Genomic DNA, 15,471 nt, shown 5'->3' on the forward strand with positions numbered 1-15,471 from the left:
GATTCCAGCTGATTTTTAATTAAATAATTCCTTTTAACTAGGTTTGTACTCTCTAGACTTAAACTTACACCAGTCCTTACACAAAAATTATTCACCCAATCTTTCTCAAGTTACCACATAAGAAATTCTTTATGACTACAGAGTATTTTTTAAACCCAACAGACAAGCAGTACTCAACTGAGGGCATCTGGAAACATGTGTGTATGTAGGGGTGTGGGTTGTCAAAATAATTGGTAAGCACTACTGAGAGTTTAGTAGGCAAGGGCCAATGATGCAAAATATCCCATGATGCATGAGAAAGTCTTCAACAATGAAATAATATCTCACCCCCAAATGCTAAGAATGTCTGATGAGAACGGCTGCTCTGAAAAAGGTTAGCATCTACCCCAAAGGGATATTTTATTTAGGAAGCAATTCTAAATGAACTTTACTTCTCTCCTGTCATTTTAGGAGAAAACCCTTAACTTTCCTGATTATTGAGCTCTTAAATAACAGTACAAATGAATGAATTTATGGGATCTGACCTGGGTTTATATATCTGCTTGCCTTTATCTTAACTCTCCACTTTCATTGCAAGGAACAATACAAAGTTCTCTACCCAGTGAATGTGCAATACCCATCTTGCTAAGTGACTGGCTGATTCTACCCTTTCTTGACATTGGATAAAATCGCCTCTATCACATTAGAACCCCCCACAAGGGAAAGCAAAAACCTGAAGTGTTTTACTAGGAGAATGGCATGGAGAGCCAGTCACCTTGTTTGAGGTGGCATATTTGTGTGCAGCATAATACTCAGCATCTGCTTTTGCCTTCTCTCGGGCCAGGAATGCAGCATCTAGTAAGCAAAACAGAGCCAGGGTTATTTAAAACAGAGCAAAGCTGCAATCTGTTTCTCCAGCCAGGTAAGAAAGAGTTCAGACTCTACCTTAAGTAGGAGCCCCTTTATCCACTGCCTGAGAGTCCAATCATTTACTTCATTTTAAAGGTATATAACAATGTTATTAGCAGTTTTTAAATTGCAGTCCCCAGACAGCTCTTTCTCAAAGGCTAGTACTTTTATCAATGTCAAGTTAACTCTCAGCTGGTCTGACTCCACTTCATTTTCCACATAAAGTTGCTTCTTCTTTCCTACATCCCCATCACCCAAAGCTTCACACCCCACTCAGGCTCTAGGCTTTAAATAACTAACTAACTCCAGACATGAAAGCTCTGCTCTATTTACTGCATTGGCCTCGTCTCCTTCCAAATATGAGCCAAAACCAGTTAATACAGAATAATAGGAAACAACAGCATATAAGCAAAAAAAGTTTAATGTTTGGTCTTCAAGACTGTGAACTAAGAACACAGACATTTCACTAGGTGTAATCAAGAGTTTGGGAGCCTCTATGAAAACGGGCTAAATGTTTGGTTATTTTTCAGTTGACAGGTAAAGAGAAACTGGTAGTTGTGGGATTCTTATCTTCTACATTCTTTACATCTGATTACTTTGCCTGAGAACAAATAAGCCCCAATTTAAGGACGAAAAATGAAAGGTTGAGTTACTTACAGTCGAAAACCAAACAAAAGAGCTAGCTATGTAACGGTAATTAAAAAAATTTTTTGTCTTTTTAGGGCCGCATCCGTGGCATATGGAGGTACACAGGCTAGGGTTCGAATTGGAGCTACAGCTGCTGACTGACACCACAGCCACGGCAATGCAGGATCCAAGCCTCGTCTTCAACCTACACCACAGCTCATGGCAATGCTGGATCCTTAACCCACCGAGCAAGGCCAAGGATCGAACCCTCATCCTCATGGGTATTAGTCTGGTTCATTAACAGTCGCACCCTGACGGGAACTCTGAAAAGACATTTTTTTGGAGTTCCTGCTGTGGCTCAGGAGATAAAGAACCCGACTAGTACCCATGAGGACATGGGTCCGATCCCTGACCTCTTTCAGTGGGTTAAGGATCCAGCATTGCCAATGGCTATGGCAGCGCAGGCTGGTAGCCATAGCTCCAAATTAGATCCCTAGCCTGGGAACTTCCACATGCCGAGGGTGTGGCCCTAAAAGACAAAAATAATAATAATAATAATAATGAAAAGATTTTGTTAAAAACTCCCTCCAGACCAGATTATTCTGTCCATGGCCTCCTACCTACTACAACCAACCCCAATCCCCAAAACAAAAAAGCAGTTAAGAATGGTCAGAGCCTCTTTTCTCCCTGATGTACCTTCAATTTCAGAAATGCGCTTTTCAGTTTCTTTTTCCATCACTTTCTGCTGAAACCGAATTTTTGCCACTTGTGCAATCTTCTCTGCTTCTATAATAATATACAAAAGAAGACAACTTCAAAAACATTTCTCTGGTTCCAGAGGTTACTTAGAAACAACAGTACAAATTCTAACATTTAATTATAAAATGGTTTTAATTGTTTCCTTGTTTTAGCTACCCAGACTGTAAACAACCCAAGAGATAAAAGGGAATTTATTTCCTACTTCACTGTTCTATTTTGACAGTACTAGTTTTGTGGGAAAGAGGAGTACAAAAGCTAACAGTTCCCGTTCTTCATGAGACTACAAAGCAACAGCTCACAAACTAATGGGGGAAGAAAAGAAACTTTATGATAGTACTCAGAACAAAAAAAATAGCAACACAAATGCATGGTGACATAGGACAATTATATAATGTAGCGGAAGAAAGAAAGAAATAAGGAAGATAAACTAAGGAAAACCTTCTGGAAGAAATCTTAAAGAAAATAATAGACATAGCCTAGAAGAACCTGGCAGAAAAGTGTAAACAAAGAAAAGAAGGTACAAATCAGCAAACCACAATGAAGAGGTGACAAGGAGCCAGCTGACAAAAGTAGACAACAAAAAGATTACAGAGAGGTCTGGCTACAAGATCCCTGTTTTGAGTACAAGCTAAGGATGTTAGCTTTAACATATACTCAGGATCAACTGTTAAGTTACCAACAGGGAAATGATGTGATGAACAGTTACCAGAAGAGGAGTATTCTGACTGCTGTAGATAAAAGAAAAAGCAAGGTAATTCATCAGAGAATGTGAATACAAGTGCTGGGAGTGAACAAGGTAGCTGCAGCAGGCAGAGAAAACAAAACATCCTTCTGAACCCTCTGGTCTAACCAAAGGATCCAGAACCAGAAAAGAAAGATTCTAATTACACTTGCAATTCAATCACTTGAAATTCTTGAAGAACCTTCTCAATTCTTCTTTTCAGTTAAAGAAATTGAGTATTTTAAGCTATCTTCTTCCTGGCCTCTGGAGGAGTGCATAATGGAAAGAACATTTCCAAGTGGTTTCTTCTTTCCACAAGGCAGGATCCTTTACCAACTATTGCAGAGCATACTCCCCTATTTCTCTATCATCATAAAATCACTCTATCATCATACCATCCTAAGACTAGACTTTTATGTTCTAGTATAGCTAAATGGGCTAAACATTTAGCTATAAACAGAAACTCAAGAAAAAAATTGAATAAAATGTAAGCAATCTGGAGCCTGCAGCTAGAACCCAGAGAATGGTATCTTAACATGGGGAATGGATGTGGTAATCCCTCTTAACACTGTTTTCTGATATGTGGGTATAAATCAATAAAGAACAGGACCAGAACTCTAGTTCTAAAAAATGGTGGCGTAGGCTAATGAGAAATCCTTCAGCTACCAACACCTTAAAATGATAAATAAAATAGAACAAATTTGTTTTCTAATGCGTAGTTGAGATCCTAAGAAAGAATGTGAGATCCTTGAGAGATACAAGTAGAGGAAGAGTGGAGAGCCTGTATGGCGGCAGCCCTGGGAGGGATATTCAACAAGTAAGGGAGAGGGACTGGGGTTACTCTCACACAGGGCCAGGAGATGAGGCCTTGAGATGTTAGAACTGAAATTCCCATACAAAACCCGACACCTGCTAAAGAGTAGCAACTCCAGTGAGTCTAAAATACTCTACCCGCCAGCCTAGTAATGGATCATAGTAAAACTAGAGAATACCCAGACAGAGAAAAATCTGAAAATTAAAAAGTGAAGAGACCAAACAAAACTGAAATAACACTGCCAAAGTGACAAAGAAAAGTTAAGTTTAGTTGGGCTTAGAACTGTAGACTAAATACCATTCAAGAATGAAATAAAAGTATTTCAGACCAAGGAAGACTGAGTTTTCTACTCCTTAGCTTTCACTGGGAAAAAAAAAGCTAGCGGAAAAAAAAGAATGAATTGCCAGAAACAATGGAGAGGAAAAAAATTATATGATGTATTAAAACAAAATAAAATCTTTACTGTAAAATCCAATGATGATGATAATCAATGGGGGGATAAAAACAACACAAAACTAAATACTAGGCAACAACAATAAGTAAACCTGGAGGAGAGTGATGGGAGATAAGGTATTGTTCAGGAAGAGGATGGAAAGAATGATTAACTTTAGATTCTGTCAAGTCAGGTATGCTTGTTAACATTTTACAGGCAGTGACTAGTTAAATATTCTAGAAACAGAATGTAAGACTTCAATCAAGTAAAAAGAACAAAAGAATAAAAAAATTCAATAAATTCATACCAATCAGAAAAGGGGAAAAAAGAAGCATGGTAAATGGTACAAAATAAAATGATACAAACAAGTCCAAATATAGCAGTAGCCACAATAAATATAAAAAGACTAAACTCACCAGTTAAAAGACAGATTCTCACATTGGATAAGATAACAAAATCCAGCTATATGCTGTTTACAAGAGACACACCTAAAACATAATGACATAGAAAAGTTGAAAGTAAAAGGATATGAAAAGATATATCAAGAAAATAACTAACCAAGAGAAATCTGTCATAGTGATATTATCATCAGACAAAATAGACCTTAAGCCAACAAGCATGTTTGGGTTAAAAGAGGGTTATTACATAACAGAACCAATTCTCCATGTGGATGTAACAATCCAATTTTGAAACAACACTTTTAATGATACAGACCCAAAATACATAAAGTTACAAGTCAACACATCCATGATCACAGTGGGGGATTTTAACAGACCCCTCTCAGTAATTAATAGCTCAAGAAGGCAAAAATTAGAATACAGAAGATGTGAACACTACAATTCATAATCCTGACATAATGAATATATGGAGAAACCTCTATCCAACAGAGAATATATATTCAATCTTCTTAAGCACACATAGAACATTTACCAAAAATGGACCATGTACTGACAGGCCACAAACAAACTTTAACAGATAATTAAAAATCCATATAACAGATCCTATTTTCTGACTATAATGCAATAACACTGGAAATCAACAATGAAAAGGTAGCCCCCTGAAAACCCACTCGATTAGAAATTGAAAAATATCCTTTTAATAATTCACAAGTCAAAGAATAATGAAATGTTTTTTAAAAAATGAAAACCAAACACCAATAAATAAACTACACTCAAAACAAGTGAGATGTACCTAAAGCAGAACTTAGAAGAAAATGTATTATTTTACATGTTTCTAATAGAAAAGACTAAAAACTAAAGAATTAAGTAAAAATTAGAAAAGAAACAAGTAAACTCAAAAAAGGTAGAAAATAATTTTAAAAGTGTAAATAATAATTGAAAAGAAAGTGACAAATCAATCAACCAAATCAAAATCTAGTACTCTGAAAAGATGAATAAGATAGACCTCTGATTCAGCAAAACAGAAGGCACAAATAAACAATATCAGGAATAAAAGAGGCATACAGATTTGGTAGAGGGTTTAAAAAATTATAAAGAGAACTCTACAAATTTATGCTCCCAAACTTGAAATATGAGATGAAATGGGAAACTGTTTAGAAAATATAACTACCAAACTGACTTAAAAAGAAACAAATGCCTTACACAATACAGACGGTAAATCAGCAGGTTAAATATTACCATAAAAATCAAACAAGCATACAAAAAGCACAAACCCCACTAGACCAAGATGACCCCAGTGGACTTTAAAACTGAGTTTCATCAAGCCTACAAAGAGCAGACTGTACGTATTTTATACAAAATGCTTCAGAACACAGAAAAAAAGAGAAAGAAATGCTCTCCAACTCATTTTAAGGCTAGTGTAACTATGACACAAAAAACTCCAAACAACCTGTATAGACAAAAACATGACAGTAAGAGTACAATAAAGGAAAAAATTTGACTATTTAGGAAAATAAAAGTAAAAAACTATAAGAAATAATCAGCAAGCCATATAAATAAGTGTATTAAGGTGAACTTCCTACTTCATGATCAAGTGACTTTATCCCAGGAAGACAAAATAATTCAGTAAGAGAAAATCTATTAATATAATTAATCATATTAACTGCTTTATGATCATCTCGACAGATTAGAAAAAAAATTCTAAGTTTTGGCAGTCACTCATGATACAAGCCTTTCGCAAGCAAGAAACAGATGGAAATGTCATTAACCCGATAAAAGTTAAATACAACAAACATCATTGGGACTGTGTATTTAAACTTAGTAACCAGACAAGAATGCCTGTCACCATCTTCCTTTTTAACACATGATAGCCTAAAGCAGTAAGAACTAAAGGGTGTCGAGTACAGAGAAAAAAAAGAGCTGTCCTAATCTGAAAATAATATTGCTTGGAAAATCCAAGAGATTATTATAAATAACAGCATTTTCAGCAAGACTGCTAAATGAAAAAATCAACAGCATACTTATACAAAAGTAAAAAACAGTTAGAAAATGTGCCTTGAAACAAGCCTATTTATAATAGCAAAAAATGTGAGAACTATATAGGAGTAAGTCTCTAACAAAGAGTGTGTAAAAACTTTAAGAAGAAAATTATGACACTTTTTTGAAAGACAATTATTTCATTTTTCATTCACATAAATGGAGAAATATAAAAGATTTATAAGACTCAATATCAGAAATATTTTAATTCTCTCCAAATTGAAGTACTGTATATAAGTAATATGATTCCAATCAAAACCACAACATAGTAGTTTACAGAACTTGAGCAGCTGGCTCTAAATTTTATATGAGGGAATAAAGGGCCTAGAACAGTCAAGAGGAATCATGTAAAAAAATTAATAAATAAAAAAGTGATAAAAAAGAGGAATCATTAAGAAAAAACTTGCTCTCCCAGATAAAATAAAAGCTAAAGTAATTAAAGCAAGGTATTAGTGGAAAGGATAGACAAGAAATTGAAAGAAAATAAAACTCCAGCAACAAAATGAATTAAATATAGGATCTTATTACATGAAAGATGTGGCATTAGGAATAGAATAAGGAATTATTCAATAAATAAGACAATTGGCTTGCATTTGGAAAAACTGAACTGAATTCCCATATCGCACTAAACATTAAAGTAAATTCCAGATGACTCAAGACTTAAATATGAGAACAAAAATATTAAAACTTTTAGAATAAAATTATTACTTTGAGGTTGGAGAAGAATTCTTAAACAACATAGGAAAAGCACACACCAGAAAGGAAAAGATTGATGAATCTAATTACATGAAAATTAAATATATGTGAATGTCAAAGACATAATGTTCAGACACGTCTCAAATTGAGAGAAGATATTTGCAATGCATCAATCTGGGAAAGGATTAATATACAGAAGATAGAACTTCTATAAATAAGTTCAAAAAAGCAATCAAATCACAAGCTAAAGATATTAACAGGCGATCCACATACTAAAAAAGGGAAACTTGAATGACCCATAAAGAAAACTCAACTTTACTAGGAACTGGAAAAATTTATATCAAAATTATGTGACACCATGTCCACCATCAAACTAAACAGAAATTTTTTAAAAATCTGCTAACTCCAATGGTAGAGGGGGAGTATGGAAATGGGAAATGAATATGGCAGAAGTTGAAACTCAAACACAGCTGAGTAGAGAGGAAAATGGAGAAATCACTTTGGAAAGCAGCTTAGCAGTAAATTGTAATTTGAAGATGTGTGTACCCTATGACTCAGCAAATTCTACTTTGAGATAAATATTCTAGAGCAGTGCTTCTCAAATCACCTGTGCGAAAGCTCCTTTTTTTTGGTATTTTGATTTGTTAGGAACCAATATTTTATAAAGTATAAGAAAAAAGAGTTACAAGAAAAATATTAAAAAAGAAAAAACAGCTCCAGTTTTTTATTAGATTCAATAGACAATAAAAATTACTGTGTGGAAATGCTATAAGAACTTCTAAACACTCATTCTTAATTTGGGTCAAGAAGCCAGTGACAGGGCACCAACCCAAATTTCATGTTGAGTAGCAAATCTCTAGGAAAACTCTTGGATGGGTGCTCAGAGAGACATGGCTATTGGTATTACTGTAGAACTGTCTGTAATAAGGAAAAACCAGGAACTACCTAACTCTTCATTAGTAATCCATCAGAATCAATGAGGCTCACTGAGAATGAAATACCACAGCAGTTTAAAATAAACTAGATCTATGTGTATCAATGTGAATAAAACTCAATGTTAGCAAAAAAAAAAAGTTGTGAACTAAAAGGTGGACTTCGATACCACTTTTGTCGTTCAAAACAATTCTATGAATTGTTTATTGTTACATATTTATAGTAAAAATATAAAAACAGACAGAAAAGATATACATCAACTTTGGAATAGAAGCTACCCTGAAAAGAAAGGTCAGGAAATAAGACAAAAGAGACTTCAAATAGATACATAAATTTTTTCTTAAGACAAAGTCTAGGGAATTCCCATTGTGGCTCAGTGGTTAACGAATCTGACTAGAAACGATGAGGTCATGGGTTCTATCCCTGGCCTGGCTCAGTGGGTTAAGGATCCAGCATTGCCATGAGCTGTGGTGTAGGTTGCAGACACAGCTCGGATCCCAAGTTGCTGTGCATCTGGCATGGGCCGGTGGCTACAGCTCCGATTGGACCCTAGCCTGGGAACCTCCATGTGCCTCGGGTGCAGCCCTAGAAAAGGCAGAAAGACAAAAACAAAACAAACAAACATAAAAAAAAACCCCAAAACAAAAACAAAGTCTGACCTGAAGGAGAGATGGCAAAATGTTAAGCCTTCATTATATTGTTCTCTCTATATTCGTGCATATTTGAAATATTTTATATAAAACTCCTTAAACTTTCAGTACACCAAGGAACAAACAACTGAGAACTTCAGATGTCAGTCGAATATAGAGTTTGCTGGAGTGTTAGTGAAGTCACTATGATTCAAAATGATCCAGGAGCAATCCTGCTGTACTTTCAGAGATGGCAATATCTATCTATCTGGACAAAACTAGGTGCATGTCTATAGCAAGGATGCACACTATAATCCTGAGCTTTGGCCAGAAAACTTCCCTATTCTGAATCTGTATAAACAAAATCCCTACTCCACCAGAGGCTAGAGCTGCTCCAAAACCCTATCTACTCTCCTTGTCCTCGAAAAAGACAACAGTGGGGGCCAGCAACATGGTGGAGAGCCAAAGCACTGGCCTCATCTACTTTTTTTTTTTTTGGCCTTGCCTACAGCATGTGGAAGTTCCTGGGCCTGGGATTAAACCCATGCCACAGAAGCAACCTGAGCTGTGGCAGTGACAATGCTGGATCTGTAATCCACTGCACCACAAGGGATTTCCTGGCTTATCTACTTTTAAAGGCTTTAGGATATCTGAATGTCCTAAAGACAAAAGTCTTTTCCAGAATTCTCCACCATGTATGATGTAATCTTGAGTCCTGTCAACATCCAATATGAGACTGACAAACAAGACAACTCATAACACATGTATTTAGAGACATTCATTTCAGAAAGAAATGCAAGTACCTATAACAGCCTTTTTCCTCTCTGTCTCAGCTTCTTTCTCCACAACCTTTTGTTTCTGTGCAGCTATAAGAAGTTTTGTCTTCTCAGCCTCCCTGCAGAGTAAAATATCAGGGAAAATTAGAAATGACGTGCAGTCAAAGGCAGTAATTTTGACTCTCTAGTGGGTCAGAGAACCATTGTTCACAAGAACTTTCTGATTCATCAAGGTAGCCAAGAGAGATATTACCCTAGTCTACTAATAACGAATCTGAAGTTGAAATGTTAAATGACTTGCCCAAAGTCATTCACAAATGGGAAGCAAATTCAGTACACTTGAATTTTAGTCTGACCCTTTCCTCTACATCATGTAAAACCCTGTGATCTGGACATGTCAGGTGTATATAAATGCTTCCTTTGCTGTTAGGCCTCCAGCTAACCTGGATCAATAGGCAAAAGGCACTAATGGTTTAGAATTCAGTCCCTCTTCAAGAGAATACTCTTGTGCAGTGGCCGTATTTGTTGTACAAAAGATGTAACTAGGTGGCAGTTATTAATTAGGTGGTAAGCTGGGGATCAATGTAAAGAAGAATTTTCTAAGAATGTGAGCTTTCTAATAGTGGAACTAGGTGGCCTATCACTAAGCAAGAAATTTTTTTTCTTCTGTAAACAGATCAGACCCATGGTCTACCCAGCCTAGCACTTTGTACTTTGTAATTTTATAAGAAAAGTTCCTTTTGTGCAATGAAAAAGGAAACTAAAACTCACATAATAAATGATACAGGCTTGGGAACAATAAGGACTCAGAAGTATATCACTCTATAAATAAGTATTATTATTGCTTTTTGGACCCCCCCTGCATATTTATACATCTGTTGTATTCTAGACTTTCGCAAAGTTAGTTTTACAGCATTTCATATTTTTCCTCTTAACAGATCTGCCAAGTTTCCTAAAGATTTTTGTTTCTTTTCAGTATCTGTAATATGAGAATGCTGACATTTCAACCACAATAGGTATTCCCCTAAAAACGATCTTCTAAAACACTTAGAAACTAATTTCGTGTCAAGTAAGTAACTTCTCATTCCCAGTCAGGCCCGGACACATAAAAAAGAAGACTCTCACAAGTCAACTCAGGCACAGCTTCCCCAGATGTAAATTATAAAGATCAGGTCTAGTTTTACATACATAATCATATACAATGGAAAAGCAAACTTGATACCAATGTGTTTATTCTTACCATTTATAATACAGTAACAAAATATAGGCACTCTCTTCAACCTTAACAGCTAGCACTCTTTCTCTCCTCTAGTAATATTTAACTCAAAGTATTCACATCCAAATTAGAGCTCCTTAGGCTTCCAACAACAATTCTACAGCAAACTGCATCCTTAGCCACTGAAGCTGCTCCTAAAATGTCCATATATAAAGAGAAAACTATAAGAATCTAGTGGGAATTAAGGTATCACAATAGGTAATATTCCTAAAGTATGGAAGACAGATATATAGCCCTTCCCAGTGTAATATCTTATACATAAATCTCCAGACTAGTAGATTAATATATAGATAGCCCTAAATAAAAATATTGGAATCCCAAGTATATTACTCACATTAACTCAAAATTTCTTCTTATGGCTTCTGGGATTTTGGGTTTTGTAACACGTACAGCCTAAAAAATAAAAGTATAAAAGCCAAAATATATTTGAAAAATAAATCATACTAAATCTTCTACAGAAAAGCTCCTCAAATGAAAATAAAACAGCTATGACACAGCTGTCCCCTAAAGCATGTAGGGATCCTACTAGAAAATCTACTTTTCCTGCCATCACACCAAAAATCAAAGATAAACTACTTCTAGTTTCCAAAACAAACACCTTGCTATAGGAAAAACCAATCTACATATTGAGGAAATAAATTCCTTTAGGGAAAAGGTTCTTCCTCAAAAGACTTTTCACAAAGTTCTTTAAGTTGGATACTTTTTTGTTTTCTTCTCAAACCTGAAAACCAAACAAAGAGAAGTAAGGCAAAATTTCAAGATTTAAATTGTAAAGTAACAAACACTCAAAAACAAAATTAAAACACAAAAACCCAGGTCAGTATATGCAATTTAATACAGTGGACAGTAAACGAATTTACCACTTTTCCTAAATCTGTAACCACTCAGTACTGTCTACAAAAAAACAGCCCAAAACTGAGGGAAAACAAATCCCAATCAACAAATACAAATTAGCAGCTTACATTCTTTCTTCCTAGAGTCTTTCTTAGAACAAAGTCTACTTGTCTTTGTTACACTGTTTACTAGACACTGTTTCCCTAATTATAGTTTACTTTGGCATAATTGTCTATGAGACAGGATATTCTGGGGATGCAAGAGCTGGTACAAATGCCCAACTGTGTCCCCTGTTTCTTGTGTTTAGAAGAAGGTTTTAGTCTCCCAGGCCTTCCTTGAGTTCCAAGTAACAGACTCAAGCAGTTACTAATGAGGGAGTGAGAAAATGTAGGAAAAAAAAGGAAAGCAGTCAAGAAACAATAATTTATAAAACAGAGTCCTAGTTCATCCTCAAGAGATAAACATAACAATCTGATGCAAACTTTGAGTGGTTCTGCAGGAACTAAGGCCCTCACCCAGGTGGAGAATAGTTTACTACATGTTGAGCATGAGCACATAGACCCCAGACTACTTGGAACCAGAAGACTGATGATTAAGATTCCTGGAATATCATCCAGAAAAAAGTCATGCCCCCTGCAACCCTCACCCCAAATGTTGCTTTTAAAAACTCTTCCCTGAAAGCCATTGGGAAGTTTGGGTCCTTTGAATATGAGCTGCCCATTCTCCTTGCTGAGTCCTGGAAATAAACCTTTACTTTGCTGCAAACACCAAATGTCAGAGTTTGGCTTTCTGTGTTATATAGGCACATAAGTTCTCACATGGTTACATCTACTTGGGAAACAGATTCTGAAGGCTGACTTTTCTATATCAAGGACATGATCTCTCAAAAGTGTTTGATTTTACTATTTCAACATCCCACATCACCTCTCCACCCTACTGTAAACACATACAATACTTTGCTGATGTGAACAAACTTTTAATTCCTCTGAAAATTGGTTGAACTTTTAAGCAACATAGCTTCCCCTATGTAAAAAAGAAAAGACAGATCTATACATAATTTTAAGGATTATAACCAAATACAAAAATTAGAGTGAAATGGAATAAGAAGCTGGGAACCATGGTGAAAATACTGATTTCAGAAGCTGAAGGTGAGGCACATAAGGCCATAAAGAACAATTCATGGACATATTCAGAAGATGAAGAAAAATTCAAAATCACAATTTGTGAGAGAAGATTTCCCTCTGTGACTACCAGAATACAGGCACCTTTCAATTTGATTCAGAGAGAAACACTGCCATATTGCATTTAATTATGAGACTGGCTGTGTATCTTTTTAGTCTTATAAGAAGAAGCATGAAATAGATCTGTCTTCTGAAGACTTCTATCTTGTTATATAAGGCTGAAGAACATACTACATGCTTGCCAATCTTGGGAAATCTCACACTTTTCAAATACGTGAAATTTAAGCACCTACTGTAACAGATACCATGAGTAATCTGCTTCATAAGAGATTTAAGAAATAAAGTGGTAACATCAAAAAACAATGGTCAGGGGTAGGCGAATGCACTGAGAGTTTGGGATGGGTATGCTGTAAAATTTGGTTGTGATGATTGTTGTACACCTATAAATGTAATAAAATTACGTAATTTTAAAAAAAGAAAAAAAGGAGTTCCCATCGTGGTGCAGTGGTTAACGAATATGACTAGGAGCCATGAGGCTGCGGGTTCGATCCTTGCCCTTGCTCAGTGGGTTAAGGATCCAGCATTGCCATGAGCTGTGGCGTAGGTCGCAGACGGGGCTTGGATCCTGCGTTGCTGTGGCTCTGGCGTAGGCTGGCAGCTACAGCTCTGATTCGACCCCTAGCCTGGGAACCTCCATGTGCCGTGGAAGCGGCCCAAGAAAAGGCAAAAAGACAAAAAAAGGAAAAAAAGAAAAAAAAACAAGGTCAAAATACACACACACAGAGTGAATGGAGAAAGGTAGAAAAGCTGATGAAATGAATATATCTGTTGAAACTGACTCCTGGGTTAAAAGCGTATTTGTTTTGGCTGCACCTGCAGCATAGAGAAGTTTCTAGGCCAGGGACTGAATCCCAGTCGCAGCTGTGGCAACATTGGGTCCTTAATCCACTGAGCCAAAGAGGGAACTCCAAAAGCATATATTTTAATCCAAAGCCAGCATATAATATAGTCACTGCCTTAATTAACATTGGAAAAAAAATATCAGGTATGCCTATTTTCACTTCAATTTGCCAAAGTAGTTGTTCAAGAAAGAAAATGGTGTATCAACACAGACAAGAGAAAGATTAAAATACTGGTTATTACAGAGAAAGCTCATGCAACAACAAATATTAATTGCGTGTCTAGTCTGTACCAAGTGCTATTTTTTTCCAACCACTGTGGCTATATCAATGAAAAAGGCAAGACTACTTTCATGGCCTTTAAAATTTTAAAGGGAGAAAAGAGACAATAAATAATAATAAAAAGCAAATAAATGAACAAGACAATTTCAGATAGTTATTAGTGTTATGTGAAAAAATAAGATAGGATGCTTCTGGGACTGGGAAATAATAGGTTGCGTGTGGAGAATCAAGACTTTTATTTTGGCATAATTATATAACTACACAATTACGTAACTAAAAAAGTCTAGGGGAAATTCATAAGGTTTCAGTCAAGCAATATAAATAGTTCTAGAGATCTGCTATATAATATTGTACTCTATAGTCAATAACAATGCATTGTACACTTAATATTTTAAGAGGGTTAAAAAATTAAGAGGGTAGACTTCATGTAGTATTTTAACAACATACACACACGAATTTAAGGAAATTAACCCCCAAAATTATCAGACAGTTATTTCAGCAAGCTTGTAGATATACAATAAAGTCACCAAAAGTCATTTGCATTCCTCAAGGCTTAAAAAAAAAAAAGACCACATATTTAACAGCATTAAAGCTCATTATATTCATGAGGATAAATTTTTTTGTGACAACATTTAATTTCTACTCTCAACAAATTTCAATTATATAATACAGTATGTAAATTATAATCATGACACAGCAAATCTTCAGAACTTATTAATTTTCTACTTTGAAATTTGTGCCTGTGATGAACATCTCCCCATTTCCTACACCTCCAGGTCTTGGAAATCACTACTCCACTCTCTGACTCAAGGATTGTTTTTTAGATTTCACATATAAGGGCTATCACACAAAATGTCTCTCTCCTGACTTATGTCACCCAGCACAATGCCCTCAAGATCCATCCATGTTACTGAAAAACGCAGGACTTCCCTCTTCCTTATGGCTGAATGATATGCCAATGTATATATGCTACATTTCATTCACCCGTTCACCCACTGATGGAGACATAGCTTGTTTTAATATTGTGAGTAATGTTGCCAATGGAGTGGATCTTCAAGATCCTATTTTCAAGACGCCCCTTGCCAAGGAAGTGAAAACCAATCTGGTAGTGAGGAGTCATCAGAAACACCAAAGGGAGGGTCATTCTATAGAGTGAAGTAGGTTGAAAATATGAAAAAGAAAGGAATGACAGAGGAAGAGTTTGGGATGGGAGAAGAAGGAAAAGTCATAACAAAATGCAGCACGTGATCTTGGGAATCTCAGCCAGAAGAGAAGAGAAGAGAACATA

At 35.8% G+C, this 15,471-nt stretch overlaps 1 protein-coding gene across 2 annotated transcripts in view; it reads right to left on the bottom strand.

Moving 5' to 3' along the window:
- Nucleotides 1–15,471, bottom strand: part of ERLIN1 (ER lipid raft associated 1) — a 35,906-nt gene that overhangs the window by 2,870 nt on the left and 17,565 nt on the right. For both annotated transcript variants that reach the window (XR_007132236.1, XM_047760942.1), the window contains exons 8-11: nucleotides 11,322–11,380; nucleotides 9,739–9,830; nucleotides 2,212–2,301; nucleotides 755–834 (exon numbers count right to left, since the gene is read on the bottom strand). Coding sequence is in view for 1 of the 2 variants with exons in the window: in XM_047760942.1 (XP_047616898.1) it covers nucleotides 755–834; nucleotides 2,212–2,301; nucleotides 9,739–9,830; nucleotides 11,322–11,380 (321 nt within the window). In the remaining variant the exon portion in view is untranslated. The remainder of the gene's footprint in view (nucleotides 1–754; nucleotides 835–2,211; nucleotides 2,302–9,738; nucleotides 9,831–11,321; nucleotides 11,381–15,471) is intronic.

Source organism: Phacochoerus africanus, chromosome 15 (genome assembly GCF_016906955.1).
Source record: "Phacochoerus africanus isolate WHEZ1 chromosome 15, ROS_Pafr_v1, whole genome shotgun sequence".
NCBI classification, from domain to species: Eukaryota; Metazoa; Chordata; class Mammalia; order Artiodactyla; family Suidae; genus Phacochoerus; species Phacochoerus africanus.